Below are 20320 nucleotides of genomic sequence, written 5' to 3' on the forward strand. Positions count from 1 at the left end.
AAAAAAATAGTTAGAGCTACGTTTCGCAGCTAATACTTGGTCCAACCTTTTAAAACCATGAAAATCGTCACCCGATCTGTTTTAGCCAAGGGTAAGCAGCTGTTTGAAATTTGTAATGGAAAATTAATTGAAACTGCAAGGCAGCATTTTTAGTTGAAGCCAACAAACCATGTTCTCGATTTTGTTTTTTTCTGATCACTGAAATGTTTCCCGCAAAATTGAATTTAGGGTTACCCTTCTTTTTACACTAGTACTACTTCCGGTTGCTTTGAGAAGTATCATTAGTATGAATTCTATTATCTTTCTGGACATTTCTGTTAAAGAAATACAGAAATTAATGTTTAAACATAGTTTTGTTTTGTTATAGTATAAACTATTTATTTAAACGTAAAAAAACAGAGAAATCCATCATCGTCTACATTAATCCTACTTTCATTTTCTTCTTTCACTTTATTTCTAGAAGCAATTTACTTTTGAGATGAAAGCGTTGTTCATTTTTTAACATATTTTTCTTTAATTTTTCATTTTAATGACACTTCAGAACTTTTTTTGTCGATATTTGATATTACCGTTTCATGAATTTACCCTTACAGACAAACTGACATCTTGATGACTTGAAGATATTCTGGTTTGGGTTATCAGTTTTAATTCATTAACCACTCTTATTATATAAAACCATTCAACAAAATCAAATGACACATACTCACGCATGGTATCCAGCTGATTTACAATATTCATGGTTACACTGTAACTGCATAATATATGCTTTCAAATGCAACAACACAAATATACATGTGCATCTTTTTCTTGTTGCCACAGTTGTAAATCAATAAGATATTCTTATTTAAATGATAGAGGTTTAAAAAAGTAATAGTGAGAACAGGTGAACAAGATTCAGGGCAAATAGACCCCGATTCCCTTTGGGATTAATTATCAGAAGCTATTTTCTGATAAGGCGATGGTCAAATCAGAAAATAGTTCCAGATAATGAATCCCAAAAGAGATTAGGCTAGTGGTATATACTTAACTGTTATATTTATTTTGTAGAGATGACATATCAACAGCCTTTTAGAGATTTAAATATAGCATCATCAGACTTTCTGAATTCTATACAGGGCAGAAGTGAATGTCCAAAATGTAAAAGATCAAGAAAATATTATTGCTACACATGTTATATCCCAGTTGATCAACTTGAGGGAAATTTTCCTATTGTAAAGGTATTACCTCCCTTCTTACACAGTCAGAAAAAAAAGACTTTATAAACTGCAAAAGGGCAGACATTAAAAAAACATTTCCACTAAAGTATATGATAGATGATCTCTGGTATTCTAAAAACTGATAATTGTGAAATAATGAGTTTGAAAAAAAGAAATGAAGTCAAACATAGTACCAAAAATTATTATAACTCTTCAAAATGTTAAATACCCAGCCACATGTAGTGATTAAGTGATTTAGTAGATCTGTATATTTTTCCAAAGGGGCAGTTTTTTCATAAAGAAAACTGTTTTAATAAAACAGTTCTAAATAATGAATTTACTTGATAGTTTATTGAATGAAATCCTCTTTTAGTGATTTATGTGTAAAAAATACAATATTGGTTTGCATTTTTTAAATTTCAACATCATATGGACCAGGAATCCTTAGTTTACATTTAGTTTTAGTTCTAGTCTGTTAATTTAATGCCACCATTCTTATCAATGCATGTACATTCTTCTTATGAGTTTTGTGTTTCAATGAATCCAATCTTTGAAACATTTTACAAATAGATTACTACATGTACTTCCATTTCTATCTTTCATTTTAAATATGATGTTTCAGTTGCCTCTAAAGGTAGACATAATTAAACATCCAAGTGAAGTGGATGGTAAAAGTACATCAGCACATGGAAAAGTCTTGGCTCCTACAGATGTGGAAATATTTACATATCCTTGTATACCAGACTATCCCAGAGATGGCTCTGTAAGTACTCTACCCAGAAGGAAGGGGATTGGGGGAGACAAGGTTCTTAGGGGTGAGGAAATCAAAACTTAATTGTATGTACCCTAAAGATGACTCTGTAAGTGCTCTACCCAGAGGGGTAGGGTAGTCTGAACTTTTTGGGGTGTGGAAATTAATACCTATTTCTGGTTACCTAACTATCATATAGATGGTTCTGTAAGTACTGTGTATAGGATGGGTAGGATAGTCTTTGGTCCTTAGGAAGTTGTAATGCATACATATCCATGTTCCTGGAGTCCACTGAACTGAATTACTAAACTTTTGAAGTTCTAAGACTGGTGTAACTTTCTTTTTCTGGCTTTTGTAGTACATTTATTTTTAGTTAAATGAACAGGATATCATAAGTTTCATGAAAAAAATAATTCCATTAGCATGTAGACATTTTCCTGTTGTGAAAAATGTTTAACTTTCCCTCTAAATATGTATAGAATTAACACATATTTGTACATTATGTTTTTTTTGTTACTTTGGTATGTCCTTTAATAATACATTTGGTTACTTTGAATATTTAGGTAGTATTGGTTTTTCCTGGAGAAAATGCGTGTACTTTGGATGAACTTGTAGAACAATCTGTAGACTCAGAATGTGATTATATCAGGAAAAGTTCTGATTGCTCCACAGAGTGTCAGTCCAATAGAACGCTCATAAACTCATCACATGTAATTTATATTGATGAAAGATGCATAGAAAATTTGTCTGAGCAACAGGAATGTTCTAAAATAGTACCATTATCAACTGCTGAAAATCCTACTGACAGTGAAACTACTAGTTACTGTACTGCACAAACAGTAAATAGTGTTGATCAAGTTGATAAATACCAGTATAAAGATTTTGATAGGGGTGTAAAACGAAAGAGAAGTACTGATAAAATTCAGGATGAAAAACCTCAGCCATTGTTGAAGAAGGCCATATTTATTGACAGTACATGGAATCAGACCAGTAGAATATCCAATGATGAAAGATTGAAAGGTTTGTACATTTTTTTTTTAAATCAAATACACCACCAGAAACTATTTTTCTTATTCTTTCGTAATCATAAATTTGTGGATCGTAACGGTGTATCCATTGTACCATGAAAACTAATTTGTTCAATGTGTCATAGTTTTCCTTTCCTCTTTTGTCTACCCCTACTTTTTATGATCAACTCGGTAGATGTTTCTAGAAGAGCAGAGTATGCTTATTCTTCTGGTGCACCTAGACCATGCTCACAGTTTTTAGTGGAGTCCAAATTGCTCATTTACTTTTGTTACTTTGTATATATTATTTTAGTTACTTTATGTTCTTTGTTGTGTATATCTGTATCCATGTCTGATGTTTGTCCTTGGATTACATTCTTTTGATTTCTGCAAGAACCTTGGTTCCCTTCATTACTCTTACATTGAGTAGTAACAGAGTAGAAGAGAAATCAAATGATAAAACATAAAAATTTTGTTTTATGAGTTGTTGGCAACTCCTCATCAACGACTCGCAGAATTGTAATGAAACTTGATAGAGTGTTACATGACTATATGGAGGTGTACATATTGTTTGTTTGGAGTTGGATGTTGTTGAAATGGCAGCAAAATTGTGTGTCAAAAATGCTTAGTCTATCCCCATAAAAATTGTGTCCAGTATGAATCATGTGTCTGCATTGGTCCCCAAATGTACAGGGTTCAACAGGCTGTGGAGGGTATTAGTCCTATTAGGAGCAATTTCTAGTTTTTCTGACCGAGTTGGTATAGTTTTGCTTTTTACTGTTTGACCTTAGAGACGCTCTTCCATGGAAACGCAAGTCACTTGATCGCAATTCTGTTTCCCGATTGGCGAATACTGATAACTTAGTGGCATTGGAAAAAACTGTATCGAAAATTGAAATTGCATGCCATGTGTTATTTCCTAAATGTAACATAGAAAATCATAAGTAAAAAGAACAAAATTTTACTGCATCACCTATCTTTTTTTTTTTTGAAAGATAGTACTTTTTTTAATACTTAGAAGACACTTCTGGCTTCATTCCCTCTTTTGACAATGGAATTAAAGATGGCCTGGTAGGTTCCTTGGAAACCAAGCCTAGTTGCCTACTCCTCTTTCTGAGACATTAAATCTAATTATCACTCCATTGATGATTCTTCTCAATGAATAGATTGCATGGTTATATAGAGTCACAATATATATGCATAGCATACTGTATAGTGGGTAAACTTTGTGGGGTGCTAATCACTGCCTATTTTAGTGGTCTGTATGAAAATGCCCAATTTAAACTTGCCAAAACAGCCAATCATGCTGGTATCTTATTTTATTTATCTTCATGAAAACTTCCTGCATTTCTTCTCAAGTCAAGTCAAGTAAACTTTATTTAAAGTTGATATATATCAAACAATAAACATAAGCTCTTTCAAAATCGACATAAATAAAACACAAGACATACACATTAACTGAAATCAACATGACATACAAATTATAAATAACATGCAAGTAATCAAGCACACGAAAAGCACTATAATAAAAGCAATGCAGACTAAAATTAAAAGCAGATTTTACTAGCAGCTAAAAGCATTAAAATTATCATACCAGCAAGATTAAAATAATAAATTGAAAGATTTTAAGGAGATGATGTTGCATCTGTTGGTTGGGTAAGCCAAGCTATTGGCAAAAGGAACAAGCACATCCCTTCCCCTCCCACTTATTTATCAAACTTTTAAATTGATCAAGGCCCATGTCCCCTCTTAGTTCATTTGAAAGTTGGTTCCACAGTTTAGCTGCCCCATAGCTGACAGAGTGCAGGCCATACCTGGTTGTGTTTACTCTTGGTATGTTCACCAAGTTTGTATACCTAAAAGAATAAGAACTTTCTTTAACAGTTATCATATCATGTAAGTATACAGTAGTCAGTTTGTTTATTATTTCATATACATGTATAGCTAAAAATCTCAATCGTCTAACTCTTAAGGATGGCATCTTAGACTTCATTAATAACTCTTCATATGTACTTTTATCATCATACAAAAATGCCATACTAATGGACAATAGTTGAAATTTGCCAATATAAAAGAATAATGTATTGTAAGTTTACCAAATTTACTTAGATGATTTCCAATTCTTTTTAATACATTTAATTGTTGTGATGCCTTTTTACATATAATAGACATATGGCTATTAAAATTCAATTAAAATCAAATGTTATACCAAGTAGATTTACTTCATCCTCACAGAGGACATCATTACCATCTAAATTAAAAATAATGTTCTCTTTTTGAGTCTTACTGCCAATCGCAATAGCCTGAAACTTGTCAGAATTGGCTTTCATATGATTATCTGAGAACCATTTGATTAAAATACTACTCTCCTGTTCCAGAGTATTTACAATATCTTTTAGATCATTGCTGCTATATGATAAAGTATTGTCATCAGCATAGTTATATAAGTCACTTTTCAAAATAAAGTGAAATTTATCGTTAATAAAGATATTAAAAAGGACCGGTCCCAAGATTGACCCCTGTGGAACCCCTTTATAGATGTCCAAAAAAGGACTGCATATGGAACCAATTTTAACACACTGCTTCCTGTTTTTAAGATAGCTATTTAATAAAGATAGGGCATTTTCAGACAAACCATAATTTTTCAATTTCAGCAGGAGCAGATCATATGGTAAACAATCAAATGCTTTTGACAGATCCATCAGTATAGCAGCAGTGAACTTATTTTTATCTAAAGATTTATGACAGTCTTCAATAATTTTGATCAAAATATCTTGACAACTGTAGCCAGGTCTAATAGCAGGCAAGAAAATGTTAAATCTGGTTTCAAAAAATTCACATATCTGAGATTCAATAGCTCTTTCATGAAGTTTTGAGATGGTTGGTCATACACTGACTGGTCTGTCGTTTCCTTTTTCTAGTGTGCTGTTTTTCTTGTGAATTGGTACTACCTGTGCTATTTTTAATTTGTCTGGAAAAACTGAAGTTTCCAAGGTCATGTTGATCAGGTTGGTAATAATTGGATGTTTTACTACTGGTGCAGCTATTTTCAGAATTTTAGGTGAGATTTCATCAAAACCAGTAGCCTTTTTTTACATTTATTTTGTTAAACTGTTTTTGTGTGGAAGCTTCTATGATAGGTTTGAAGTGTCATTGGCATTTTGTTTGATTGATGTTTCTTTGATTTTAGTAATGCTGGGGTGGTTGTTGTCTATTTTAGTAATGCTGGGGTGGTGGTTGTCTATTTTAGTAATGCTGGGGTGGTTGTTGTCTATTTTAGTAATGCTGGGGTGGTGTTGTCTATTTTAGTAATGCTGGGGTGGTGGTTGTCTATTTTAGTAATGCTGGGGTGGTGGTTGTCTATTTTAGTAATGCTGGGGTGGTTGTTGTCTATTTTAGGAATGATGGGGTGGTGTTGTCTATTTTAGGAATGATGGGGTGGTGGTTGTCTATTTTAGTAATGCTGGGGTGGTTGTTGTCTATTTTAGGAATGATGGGGTGGTTGTTGTCTATTTTAGTAATGCTGGGGTGGTTGTTGTCTATTTTAGTAATGCTGGGGTGGTTGTTGTTGTCTATTTTAGTAATGCTGGGGTGGTTGTTGTCTATTTTAGTAATGCTGGGGTGGTGGTTGTCTATTTTAGTAATGCTGGGGTGGTTGTTGTCTATTTTAGTAATGCTGGGGTGGTGGTTGTCTATTTTAGTAATGCTGGGGTGGTGGTTGTCTATTTTAGTAATGCTGGGGTGGTGGTTGTCTATTTTAGTAATGCTGGGGTGGTGTTGTCTATTTTAGTAATGATGGGGTGGTGGTTGTCTATTTTAGTAATGCTGGGGTGGTGTTGTCTATTTTAGTAATGATGGGGTGGTGGTTGTCTATTTTAGTAATGCTGGGGTGGTTGTTGTCTATTTTAGGAATGATGGGGTGGTTGTTATCTATTTTAGTAATGCTGGGTAGTTGTTATCTATTTTAGTTATGCTGGGGTGGTGTTGTCTATTTTAGTAATGCTGGGGTGGTGGTTGTCTATTTTAGTAATGCTGGGGTGGTTGTTGTCTATTTTAGGAATGATGGGGTGGTTGTTATCTATTTTAGTAATGCTGGGTAGTTGTTATCTATTTTAGTAATGCTGGGGTGGTGTTGTCTATTTTAGTAATGCTGGGGTGGTGGTTGTCTATTTTAGTAATGCTGGGGTGGTTGTTGTCTATTTTAGGAATGATGGGGTGGTTGTTATCTATTTTCGTAATGCTGGGGTGGTTGTTGTCTATTTTGGTAATGCTGGGGTGGTAGTTATCTATTTTAGTAATGCTGGGGTGATTGTTATCTATTTTAGTAATGCTGGGTGGTTGTTGTCTATTTTAGTAATGCTGGGGTGGTTGTTGTCTATTTTAGTAATGCTGGGTGGTTGTTGTCTATTTGAGGAATGATGGGGTGGTTGTTATCTATTTTAGTAATGCTGGGGTGGTTGTTGTCTATTTTAGTAATGCTGGGGTGGTAGTTATCTATTTTAGTAATGCTGGGGTGGTTGTTATCTATTTTAGTAATGCTGGGTGGTTGTTGTCTATTTTAGTAATGCTGGGGTGATTGTTATCTATTTTAGTAATGCTGGGGTGGTTGTTATCTATTTTAGGAATGCTGGGGTGGTTGTTGTCTATTTTAGTAATGCTGGGGTGGTTGTTATCTATTTTAGTAATGCTGGGGTGGTTGTTATCTATTTTAGGAATGCTGGGGTGGTTGTTATCTATTTTAGGAATGCTGGGGTGGTTGTTGTCTATTTTAGTAATGCTGGGGTGGTTGTTGTCTATTTTAGTAATACTGGGGTGGTTGTTATCTATTTTAGTAATGCTGGGTGGTTGTTATCTATTTTAGTAATGCTGGGGTGGTTGTTATCTATTTTAGTAATGCTGGGGTGGTTGTTATCTATTTTAGTAATGATGGGGTGGTTGTTATCTATTTTAGTAATGCTGGGTAGTTGTTATCTATTTTAGTAATGCTGGGGTGGTTGTTGTCTATTTTAGAAATGCTGGGGTGGTTGTTATCTATTTTAGTAATCCTGGGGTGGTTGTTATCTATTTTAGTAATTCTGGGGTGGTTGTTGTCTATTTTAGTAATGATGGGGTGGTTGTTGTCTATTTTAGTAATGATGGGGTGGTAGTTATCTATTTTAGTTATAATGGGGTAGTTGTTATCTATTTTAGTAATGCTGGGGTGGTAGTTATCTATTTTAGTTATGGTGGGGTAGTTGTTATCTATTTTAGTAATGCTTGGGTGGTTGTTATCTATTTTAGTAATGCTGGGGTGGTTGTTATCTATTTTAGTAATGCTGGGGTGGTTGTTGTCTATTTTAGTAATGCTGGGGTGGTTGTTATCTATTTTAGTAATGCTTGGGTGGTTGTTGTCTATTTTAGTAATGATGGGTGGTTGTTATCTATTTTAGTAATGCTGGGGTGGTTGTTATCTATTTTAGTAATGCTGGGGTGGTTGTTGTCTATTTTAGTAATGATGGAGTGGTTGTTATCTATTTTAGTAATGGTGGGGTAGTTGTTATCTATTTTAGTAATGCTTGGGTGGTTGTTGTCTATTTTAGTAATGCTGGGTGGTTGTTATCTATTTTAGTAATGCTGGGGTGGTTGTTGTCTATTTTAGTAATGCTGGGTGGTTGTTGTCTATTTGAGGAATGATGGGGTGGTTGTTATCTATTTTAGTAATGCTGGGGTGGTTGTTGTCTATTTTAGTAATGCTGGGGTGGTTGTTGTCTATTTTAGTAATGCTGGGGTGGTTGTTATCTATTTTAGTAATGCTGGGGTGGTTGTTGTCTATTTTAGTAATGATGGAGTGGTTGTTATCTATTTTAGTAATGGTGGGGTAGTTGTTATCTATTTTAGTAATGCTTGGGTGGTTGTTGTCTATTTTAGTAATGCTGGGTGGTTGTTATCTATTTTAGTAATGCTGGGGTGGTTGTTGTCTATTTTAGTAATGCTGGGTGGTTGTTGTCTATTTGAGGAATGATGGGGTGGTTGTTATCTATTTTAGTAATGCTGGGGTGGTTGTTGTCTATTTTAGTAATGCTGGGGTGGTTGTTGTCTATTTTAGTAATGCTGGGGTGGTTGTTATCTATTTTAGTAATGCTGGGTGGTTGTTATCTATTTTAGTAATGCTGGGGTGGTTGTTATCTATTTTAGTAATGCTGGGGTGGTTGTTATCTATTTTAGTAATGCTGGGGTGGTTGTTATCTATTTTAGTAATGATGGGGTGGTTGTTATCTATTTTAGTAATGCTGGGTAGTTGTTATCTATTTTAGTAATGCTGGGGTGGTTGTTGTCTATTTTAGAAATGCTGGGGTGGTTGTTATCTATTTTAGTAATCCTGGGGTGGTTGTTATCTATTTTAGTAATTCTGGGGTGGTTGTTGTCTATTTTAGTAATGATGGGGTGGTTGTTGTCTATTTTAGTAATGATGGGGTGGTAGTTATCTATTTTAGTTATAATGGGGTAGTTGTTATCTATTTTAGTAATGCTGGGGTGGTAGTTATCTATTTTAGTTATGGTGGGGTAGTTGTTATCTATTTTAGTAATGCTTGGGTGGTTGTTATCTATTTTAGTAATGCTGGGGTGGTTGTTGTCTATTTTAGTAATGCTGGGGTGGTTGTTATCTATTTTAGTAATGCTTGGGTGGTTGTTGTCTATTTTAGTAATGATGGGTGGTTGTTATCTATTTTAGTAATGCTGGGGTGGTTGTTATCTATTTTAGTAATGCTGGGGTGGTTGTTGTCTATTTTAGTAATGATGGAGTGGTTGTTATCTATTTTAGTAATGGTGGGGTAGTTGTTATCTATTTTAGTAATGCTTGGGTGGTTGTTGTCTATTTTAGTAATGCTGGGTGGTTGTTATCTATTTTAGTAATGCTGGGGTGGTTGTTGTCTATTTTAGTAATGCTGGGTGGTTGTTATCTATTTTAGTAATGCTGGGGTGGTTGTTGTCTATTTTAGTAATGCTGGGGTGGTTGTTATCTATTTGAATTGCACCATTTCCTATGTCTTTGGCTACATTTATAAAAAAATCATTAAATACACAGCTAATATCTTTCTGATTTGTTAACAGTTGATCATTTTCTCTAATTACAATATCTGATTCGAAATGGCTACCTTTGTTATTCAAAAAAGGTTTTATGGTGGGCCAAAAGTCTTTGCTTTTGGGACCACCTACACATCGTTCTATAAAATACTTTTTCACAGATTCACGCTTGATCTTATTTACCAAATTTCTTTGTACTCTATAATTTTCCCATGACTTAGAGTCTCTTTTGCTTTTAAATACATTATGAAGCCTTCTTTTCTTAAAAACAGCTTGCCGCAATTTGCGGTTCATGAAAGGAGCTGGTGTTCTTACAATATTTCTCCTTTTCGATGGTACATGCTTGTTATATAAATCCATGAAATTGTTATTAAAAACCTCCTATGCATCATTTATATTTGTATAATCTAAATTGCCTACATCTGACTGCTCTAGGTCTCTTAAAAAATGCTCACTATCAAAAGTTTTGAAACTTCTATAAAATTTACTAGTTTTCACTATAGGTGGAATTTCTATGCCTGTAGACATCACTAATGCCTGTTCATAAATTACATGTATTACTACAATTTTTAGGTCTATTTGTAAGAAAATGATCTACCAAACTTGGGGTTGTCCCTTTACAGAGACATGTAGGTTCTTTAATAAGGTTTGTAAGATCAAAAATATCACATAGGTCTTTCAGTGGTGAACTCTTTTCTATGTTTAGAATATCGCAGTTCAAATCTCCAAGTATCATGAAATTATCATAGTTACAGGTAATTTTATCCATGTAGTTTGTAAAGTCATTGGAGAAAACACTATCACTCATTGACGGTGGCTTATATGCACCACTAATATACCATTTTCTGTTGTTAAGAATATGTTCTATACCTATTGACTCTATTTGTTCAAATTCAAGGTGTTTCTTTCTGTCACCAGCAATGTCTGATCTTAGATGCACAGCCACTCCCCCACCATTGGCATTTCAGTAAGCTCTCCATAAGGTGTAGTCGTCAACTTTGAACTGAGAGTCTACAAAACAATTATCAATTTTTGTTTCGGCAAGGTAAAGCATGTCTACAGTGCCTCATTGAAGAAGTTCTTTTATATGGCAAATTTTATTTCTAAGGCTATTGATGTTAAGATATGCACATAGAAATTGCTTTGGGTGTTTTTTCCTCATATCGGACAGCTCTTGGAAAATGTCACCGTGTGTGCTCATATCAGTTGAGTCAGGGTCTTCATCTGATGTATCGAAAGATCTTGCATGTGATGTATCTACGTCTGATGTTAAGTTGAGTGAGTTTATGCTGTTGGTACTCACATTTGCCAAGTCATTTGACAGGGATGGTGTTTGGCCAGAAGAGAAAAACGAGTTGCTAAATTTTTGGAAGTGATTGTCGCAGGTCTCACAAAAATATGGTTCAGATGTTCCATCTAGTTCATTGTATCGCTCAAGTGATAATGATGTGCATTTTAAATGAACCCAGACGTCACAAAAATCGCATAGTAGCCCTTTTTGATTTGCCCTCACAGCTTTGGAACAGGAGAGGCATAGGTATTTTATGGGCCCAGGATTTGCTTCTACATCGCCACTCATGATCAGTAGTTGTAAAAGATAAAAAGTTCTGAAGTGGACATCATGATAATTTCCAGCTGATTTTTGTTTACAAATTGTAAAAGATGACTTCCGGTTTAAAAGTCTGAATAAAACTTCCTCATTTGAAGTTGTGAAGAAGGTTCGTGAGGCAAAAACTGTCGTGTTTCTGTTCTTGTATTGCTCAAAGGTCTCTCGTTCATTGTAATTTCTTGTTCTTTTGATGAGAAAAGTTGAAAACCATAAAATAAATAGGGCCAGTCGAAAAGTATGTGCTCCTGCCATGACTGGTTCAATAAAGTACTCTAATAAAGTTCTAATCAGTTATGGTATTATTATTTCCTTTAGTACTGGGACAGAAGAACAGGGCATATTTTTTCTGGCTTAGCAAATGGGAATATAAAGTACAGTTTTTTTTAATACTGCAAAATATCTTTCCTTACTGCAAATCTTAACACTCTGATTAGAAAAAAACTAGTTTTGAGCATTTTGAGTGTACTTCAGTTAGTGTACTTCATAATTATAACTGAGTGACCTAACCTATTAAAAATTAATTATAGAGTGTTTACTTCAGAATTTCAAAAATTATGATACAGAGTATATCAGTGATTATACAACTTGATTTTCTACATAGTATCCTGTTATATGTCACCATCCCTGTAAAACAAATGATAATATAACAGCAAATAATCATTAAAAACTTATTAACTTTTACATTTATTGTTATATTTGTTTTCATGTAAAGTAACTGTGCAGGAACTATTCACTGTTTTATGTGTATTTATGTATTTAAGTGTATGTGAGAGAGTAAATACACAAGCATTAACTGTTGTATGTGTATTTATGTATTTATGTGTATGTGAAAGAGTAAATACACAAACATAACTGTTGTATGTGTATTTATGTGTATGTGAGAGAGTAAATACACAAGCATAACTGTTGTATATGTATTTATGTATTTATGTGTATGTGAGAGAGTAAATACACAAGCATAACTGTTGTATATGTATTTATGTATTTATGTGTATGTGAGAGAGTAAATACACAAGCATAACTGTTGTATGTGTATTTATGTGTATGTGAGAGAGTAAATACACAAGCATAACTGTTGTATGTGTATTTATGTGTATGTGAGAGAGTAAATACACAAGCATAACTGTTGTAAGTGTATTTATGTGTATGTGAGAGAGTAAATACACAAGCAAAACTGTCGTATGTGTATTTATGTGTATATGAGTGAGTAAATACACAAGCATAACTGATGTACATTGTATATGTATTTATGTGTATGTGAGACTGTTGTATATGTATTTATGTATTTATGCATATGTAATAGAGTAAATACACAAGCATAACTGTTGTATGTGTATTTATGTGTATATGAGAGAGTAAATACACAAGTATAACTGTTGTATATGTATTTAGGTAAACGGAAAAAAGTCACAAGAAAAAAAGTCACAGGATAAAAAGTCACAAAATATGTGGGAAAAAAGTCACAATATATATGATTTGTTTGTTTTTGGTTTTGGTTTTTTTGTTGTTTTTTTTTGTTGTTTTTTGTTTTGTTTGTTTTTAAAGTTTTGTGACTTTTTTCTTTGTATGTATGTTTGTTTTGTTTTTAAAGTTTTGTGATTTTTTTGTTTGTTTGTTTTATTTTTTGTTTTGTTTTTGTTTTGTTTGTTTTGTTTCAAGACTTGATTGAAAATCAAATTCGATTGTCTCATTGCTATGTATTCAATCACAACTCGTTCTAAATATAAGGGACTTATAGAGACCTTGATAAATGAGAACCAAAACTTGACATCATTGATATTCACCCATCCAACTCTTTCTAATTTTCAAGTAATTAAGAAAAAACAAGAATGATTTAGCATTTACATTTAATTAATCACATAAATGCAAGTCAAATAACAAATAACATATGAAATATATTAAATCACAATGATATCATGTTGAAATTACAAACATTGAATATTTGCATTTAAATGTTCTTAATGTCAACTGTCTCTTGAGCGCTAATGTTGGTGATTGAGTCTGATGTTCCATCCAACTCCACGCAAGAACTCGGCAATGGTCTTCTGGCCAGTAGTGAGGTCTCTGCATAGATTCTGCAAACGCTGCTGGAGCTGAACATGTCTCTGCTGAGTGCGCTTGACTGGTGGATTACCAATGGCATCTTGCTGGATGATAGTACGTACAGTTGCTTCTTCTTTTTGACACCACTCAATGACACGCCAAATGGACGGATGGGCATGTCCTACCAGGTTGAAGAACTTGTTGTTCCAGCCCTCGCACACGTTGTTGGTTCTGGCATCACCGTTGACTGTGGCGTCTTGTACATTCCAAAGGCAGGTGGAAACATAGGTGGGCTGCGTCTTATGACCAGACGGACTGCTTGATTTTGTGCTGGATTCTGTTGTTGTCTAAGTCTACCACTGTTGTACGTTGAATCTTTCCAAACTGTCTGGTGAGTAGAAGACTAACATTCTGTTTTCTGCATTCTGGCCATTGTCATATTGCAGGAACTGTTGGTTATTGGTAGTTGTTGTGTACTCTTCAGGCAATCTGACATCTGCATGAGTGGTGGAACTGGAGGAGTAGGACGCTGGTAGCGAATTGTGCATTTGCAGTTTTCTTCACGAGGCAGCAAGGCTTGAACATCGTCATCACACTGGGACACAACCTGGGCAAAGATCTGGCTGGGTTTGTCTCTGGTGTTGGTTGCTAGGTCTTTCATGGCATTTCTGGCTTTTGTGTACTTGATACTTGTATCACTGGGAGCATGACTGTGTGGCTTCCCTGGAACTTAGTACTAAGGCTTCCTCTGCATCCTGTACTGGACCGCTTAACACACTTCCACCACTGACTGGTCTTTCTGGTAGCATGTTTGGTATACATGTACCCCTGGTAACATAGTTTGGAACCACCTCTGTTGCTTGGTATAATTTCCATTTTGGTTTATTGATAGTGAAAGTTAACTTTTCTTTTTATAGGAAAAGTGAAAGAAACCATACATTTTGCTCTGGCATTGGATTTACCAGGTATGGTTTCACCATATGTTGATGTTCAACAATTTCTTTCACAATTGTATTCTTAACTATTAAATATGACCCTACAATTAATTAAGTATGACTGTGTATAGACATTTATGACAATAGCAAGCAAGTGGCTTCTTTTTATAAACCACCCCTTTCAATTTCAATCATTAGGGTTTCTGAGTCATTTATAAATTAAATACATGTACTAAGTAAACAACTGGGTCTCTATCCAGGAAGAATTAACTACAGTATAAACAAAATATATATTAAGGCATTTAAATTATATTTACCAAAAAAATAATTATCCGTAAAATGACATTTTGTATATCTATATAACAAATTAATCCTAAATACATGTATGATAAAGGTATTAAAAAACAAAATTAAATTTATAATTTTTTCCCTATATATGTGACCATTATTCCTAACAAAATATATATTGTGACTTTTTTTCCTGTGACTTTTTATCTGTGACTATTTTTTTGTGACTTTTTTTCCTACATTCTGTATTTATGTGTATTTGAGACTGTTGTATATGTATTTATGTATTTATATGTATGTGAGAGAGTAAATACACAAGCATAACTGTTGTATATGTATTTATGTATTTATGTGTATGTGAGACTATTGTATATGTATTTATGTGTATGTGAGACTGTTGTATATGTATTTTTGTATTTATGTGTATGTGAGAGAGTAAATACACAAGCATAATCAACAAAAAATAATAGTTACACTGTTATAATGGAATAAAGACATCTTTAAAGAATGTTAGGCTGAAACATATCAACACAAAATGGGATTGACATCCTTAACCCTGAAAATAAGTATTAGTGAGAATATATTGGTTTACAATATTCAGGAACCAATTAAACCATATATTCTTTTTTAAACCATAGACCATTTCATAAACCATAGACCATTTCATAAACCATAGACTCTTTTATAAACCATAGACGTTTTTGTTAACCATAGACCCTTAGTAAACCATAGACCCTTTGTAAACCATAGACACTTTTGTCAACCATAGATCCTTTTGTAAACCAAAGACCCCTTCATAAACCATAGACCCCTTTGTATTAATTTAAACCATAGACCCTTGCATGTTATGTTGATGAGCATGCTTGACATATAATTCCACAAGATCTTTGCATAAGTATATATTGAGCATGTTCATCAACTATCAGTTAACAATCATTACAGAGTCTTGGATAATAAATCAGCGTAGCTAGGCCTGTTTTATTTGTACGCATAATTATGCGAGGGGTCGCTCAAGGCCCCCAGTGAGCCATTGCATAAAACCTTTATTTCATCTTTAAAATGTGTGTTCTTGTTTTTGTTACTTTTTCCGAAAGTACGCAACTGCATATTTGCGTATAGACAGCTACGCCCCTGAAAATCTCTGCACTCATGGTGGCATTGCCTTTTGGTTTTTCCTGGGATAAAAATCTGGGATGTACACATATATACGCATAAAATTGTTAATTTTTTCATTATTGAAATGAATAATTGGCTGAAGCCTTCAGAAAGTTTTGTATACAAATACATTCTTCTCAATATATTTCTTGTTTTCACCAAAAAAATATGATTTCGAAAGAACAATCTTTTTGATGATTTTAGATTGTTTTCTGAAAATTTCACATGCAGGGCAAATACATATTTCATGGCAGTATATTTATGTTAACTTCTCCCTTGACATCATGTTAAGATTTGCCCAATGTTGGATTGGTAAAAATTTTGCATAAATAGAAAATATTTGTTTGTTCTTCCTTATTCCTGTATATGGTTGTCATGTAAATAATTAGTTACAGGTATAATTTTTTTTAGAGTCAGTGTCTTATTTAAAAGGTGAAAGAGCAGCTCATGGACAGTCTATAAATAGCAACTACAATAATACATTTCTGTGACTGTTCTTTAACCTTGGTGTACATACACATCAATGTGATATGGCTGTTCCTTGTCTTCTTTTAATGTTTTTAACAAGCTTAAATCCACTGATAGGTATGCAATTTGCTTCTCTTTGATACCACGATTCAAAGGAAACAAATTATAGCTGTTGTTCCTGTAATTAAGATAAGTATCTGTCCATTTAAAAAAATCAAATTACTCATGTGCTGAATCAATTTATGTTGATTGTTTGAATTTGTAGGCCTCAAATAATGATCATACCACAAAATTAAAGGTTCTGGTTTTTAACTCACCTTGCCAAAGGCCATGTGAGCTGTTAACATCACTTGGAGTCCATCGCTGTCGTCCGTTGTCTTCAACAAATTTTTGAAACTCTTCTCTGACATTACATGACCAATTAGAACCAAACTTGGTATGAATGTTCCATAGAGTTTTCTGCATAGAACTGGTATGGAGATTTTTCACCTGTTAAAAAACATGGCTGCTGTTGCTAAAAATAGAACATGGGGTTCAGACTTAAGTTCTTTGCATATATCTCCAAAACTGTAACCAAATTCTTACAGGGTAAAAGTGTTCAAAATAATAAGATCTATCTGGACAAATTTTCGTTTGTATCTGTAAAGCCATGTTGGAGTTATTGCCCTTTTTCGATGTCTTTTTGTTTCAAAAAAAATATCTCCTCTGACATAACTTGACCAATTGGAACCAACTTTTTTATGAATGTTCCTTAGGGTATTCTGCATAGAACTGTTGTGGGAATTTTTCTTAAGTCATGGCCACTGTTACTAAAAATAGAGCATAGGGGTGAGACAGAACTTTTTCACATATATCTGTAAGATAAAGCCAAATTTTGACTTGGTTAAAGTGTTAAGTATGATGAGATCTATCTCTTGTCGAATTTTTTTTAATCTGTTCAGCCATGTTGGAGTTATTGCCCTTTTTGACATTTTATCCCTTTTTTTTATTTTTTTTTATTTGAAAAATCTTCTCCTTGGAAACAACCAGACCAGTTAAACCAAACTTGGTGTGGATATTACTTGAGGTATTCTGCATTGAACTGATGTGGAGATTTTTTATTAATAAAAAACATGGCCACTGTTACTAAAAATAGAACAAAACGGTCAGTCAGAAGTTTTTCTTGTATGTCTCCAAAACTGTTCGGTTTAGCCAAATTCCTTCAAATGCCAAAATGATCCTTATCCTAAGGCCTTCAAAAGTCTCCAGGAGATTAAAGTCAGGCAACTCCTTGTTAGAGTTATTAAAGGTGAAAAATGACATTATTTTACAGTTTTCAGCCAATATCTTGAAAACTATTATAGACAGAAGGAAACTTTCAGTTGATTAAATGATCCTTATGATATGTCTTACCAAACTCATTTTTTAGTCGAAATTGTTGGACAACTTGTTGTTCAAGTTATAGTCCTTGACAGGCAAAAATTTAACCTGGTGAGTGGAATATACAATATTTTGTGGTCTCTGACTTGCATTCATGTGACATGGCATGGCATGGCATGTGGATGGATGGATGGACCTTAGGGTATCCAACACAAAATGACTGTTGGGATTTCTAATCCATGAAAAAAAACATGGCCACAGTCACTTAACATAGAACATAGGGGTCAGAAGGCAGTTTTTGCAAATAACAAAAAATCCCATGCCAATATTTTCTAAACAATTTTTCAACTGATGTAGGAGTAATGGCTCCTGAAACAATTCTTCAATAATTTTTTTCCACATGAACAACTTTGAAAATCTTCTCTAAAACCATTTAAGATCATTTAATGAAAATAAGCATATTGGTTCTTTTATGTATTGTGCTCGAAATGACTTGCGATTTTTAGTCCGTGAATAGATACGGCTGCCTATACTAAAAATGGAACATTGGGTTAGAGAACAGTTTTTTTTTAAATAATTAAAAAACTCTTGCCTTAGATAAATTCTGATTCAGGTCATAAAAATGCCATTAAAAGCATTTCCTTCATGCATACTTTAAGTATTTAAGTTTGATATTCATCCTGTACTATGAATGGAAAATGGCTATCATTTGCGAAAGATCAAACGGAAAAAAAGCAATAACAAAATGCACAGTAAATTTTGACCTATACATGCTCAGGAATATTTTGTTGGAGTTATAATCCTTTGGACATAGATCCCAAAAATTCTTGAATGAAGCATCTTGTCATGGCAACTCCTTTCAAACCGTAGCAGAATTTCACGAAGCTTATGACTTATAAGGACACAATATACAGTTAATTGTGCATAGTACCAAGAATTTTGATCCTTTAAACTTTGCTTAGGTTATGCCCCTTTGAACTTAGGTAAAATGAAGTGCACTTCTAGTGCAGCTTTTCATTGCAACTCCTCTCAAGCTATGGAACAGAATTTCATGAAACTTATTATGTAGGAAGTACTCAATTTGTAGTTGTGCATACACGCAAGGAATATTTGATTCCACAAATTTTGCTGGAGTTATGCCACTTTGTACCTAGTTAAATGGAGCACACTTTTGATTCTGATGCATATTGTCATCCCAACCTACAGAACAGAATTTCATGAAACTTTTATGTGGTGCATATTACCAGGTAATCTTTTATTCCCCAAATTTTGTTGGTTTTATGCCCCTATGAAGTTAGTTTCCTGAAACATCTTTTCAATGAAGCTCTTTTCAAACTACTGAACTTTATTATGTTATAAAGACTCATTATGTAGTTGTGCATAGTACATGTACTAGGAGTTTTAAATCCCTCAAATTTTATCAGAGTGGTTTCCCTTTGAACATAACTTCTATTTCTGAAGTATCTTTCCATTGAACAGAATTTTATGGCAGCTTGATACCTACTGATAGTAAGGACATAATATAAAATTGTACACTTCACCAGAAACTTTGAATTTTGTGAGATTTGTGCTCCATTTAACTTGGTATCCAGAAGTACACGAATAGAGCATTACGTCAATTACAACTCATCTCAAACTACTGTATGGAATTTTACAAAACTTTGTATGATGTGAGGACACAATATGCTGTGGTGCACATTACCAGGAAATTTTTATCCCTCCCATTGTTTTGGAATTACACCCAGTATGTCCCTTTGAAGTTGGTTTCATGAAATGTACTTACAAAAACATCTTTTTATTGAAACTCTGCCCATCATTTAATCAAAGATGGTCAAATTGCTTTTATTTACATCATTAATTAATGAATACTGGTACAATAAGTATCTCCAACCTTAAACTGGCTTTTCTTTGGGGTATGTGAGCATGCTAACTAATGTCTTCCATCATCTGAATACACTTTTTGACAGTTTTAAACATTTGTACTATCAGTAGTTTTCATGGAATTGAGCTGCTCAATAGCATACCCAATACATGGGCATAATAGTATTTTACTATGGTGTGTTCCAGGAATGCCATGTGTAGTTCTCAAGGATCAGGAGTCCAAATTTTGGAGGCATCAGAAGGAAAATCCCTCAACATATCTGTCCACAATAGAGGCCATTTACTATTTAGTGCGGGACTATCATCAGCTATTTATATCATCCAATTATTCAGGAGAATATGACAACCTCTTGTTTTTATTTAACTTCATGTACCAGAAGATCCATGGTTTGTACAGTGGTAAGGATTTGAAAGCAGACTTACAGAGGAAGAAAATAAACTAGTAATTTTTAATAAAACTTTACAAAAAACAACAATTTGATATTTGATATTCATCTGAAATGCCTGGTTTGTCATTTAGTCAACCATTCAATTTTTTTTGTATTTCACTCTCCTCTTTTTGG

General features: G+C 33.7%; 2 protein-coding genes across 7 annotated transcripts in view; one reads left to right on the forward strand and one right to left on the reverse strand.

The window, feature by feature from the left end:
• The first annotated feature begins 228 nt into the window (after positions 1–228).
• LOC148611265 (tRNA-uridine aminocarboxypropyltransferase 1-like) lies at positions 229–20233 on the forward strand. 2 transcript variants are annotated; one of them, XM_088591647.1, is made up of 5 exons: positions 229–284; positions 1048–1217; positions 1819–1959; positions 2511–2967; positions 19944–20233. In XM_088591647.1, the coding sequence occupies exons 2-5, from the start codon at positions 1050–1052 to the stop codon at positions 20198–20200; spliced, it is 1023 nt and encodes a 340-aa protein (XP_088447773.1). In that variant the 5' UTR covers positions 229–284; positions 1048–1049; the 3' UTR covers positions 20201–20233. The 2 variants fall into 2 exon arrangements, with proteins under 2 accessions (XP_088447773.1, XP_088447774.1); XM_088591648.1 differs by having other exon boundaries at positions 253–275.
• Positions 4320–20320, reverse strand: part of LOC148611266 (uncharacterized) — a 29014-nt gene continuing 13013 nt past the window's right edge. Inside the window, exons 2-4 of one of the 5 annotated variants that reach the window (XR_015924097.1) lie at positions 16835–17031; positions 10890–11030; positions 4320–4810 (exon numbers count right to left, since the gene is read on the reverse strand). Coding sequence is in view for 3 of the 5 variants with exons in the window: in XM_088591644.1 (XP_088447770.1) it covers positions 10984–11030; positions 16835–16982 (195 nt within the window). In the remaining 2 variants the exon portion in view is untranslated. Of the gene's footprint in view, positions 4811–10475; positions 11031–16834; positions 17032–20320 lie in introns of those variants that run through there. The other 4 variants (XR_015924096.1, XM_088591646.1, XM_088591645.1 and 1 more) reach the window with 4 other exon arrangements.

The sequence above is a fragment of the Perna viridis genome, chromosome 7 (genome assembly GCF_037379345.1).
Source record: "Perna viridis isolate PV_CMFRI_1.1 ecotype Kerala chromosome 7, ASM3737934v1, whole genome shotgun sequence".
Classification (NCBI taxonomy): Eukaryota; Metazoa; Mollusca; class Bivalvia; order Mytilida; family Mytilidae; genus Perna; species Perna viridis.

What these genes read in the sequence shown, in the direction of transcription:
- LOC148611265 (XM_088591647.1), top strand. Translation starts at nt 1,050, where the DNA reads ATGACATATCAACAGCCTTTTAGAGATTTAAATATAGCATCATCAGAC. An exon ending in GAAATTTTCCTATTGTAAAG is followed by an intron (nt 1,218 to 1,818) that starts GTATTACCTCCC and finishes ATGATGTTTCAG; the next exon opens with TTGCCTCTAAAGGTAGACAT. An exon ending in CAATGATGAAAGATTGAAAG is followed by an intron (nt 2,968 to 19,943) that starts GTTTGTACATTT and finishes GGTGTGTTCCAG; the next exon opens with GAATGCCATGTGTAGTTCTC.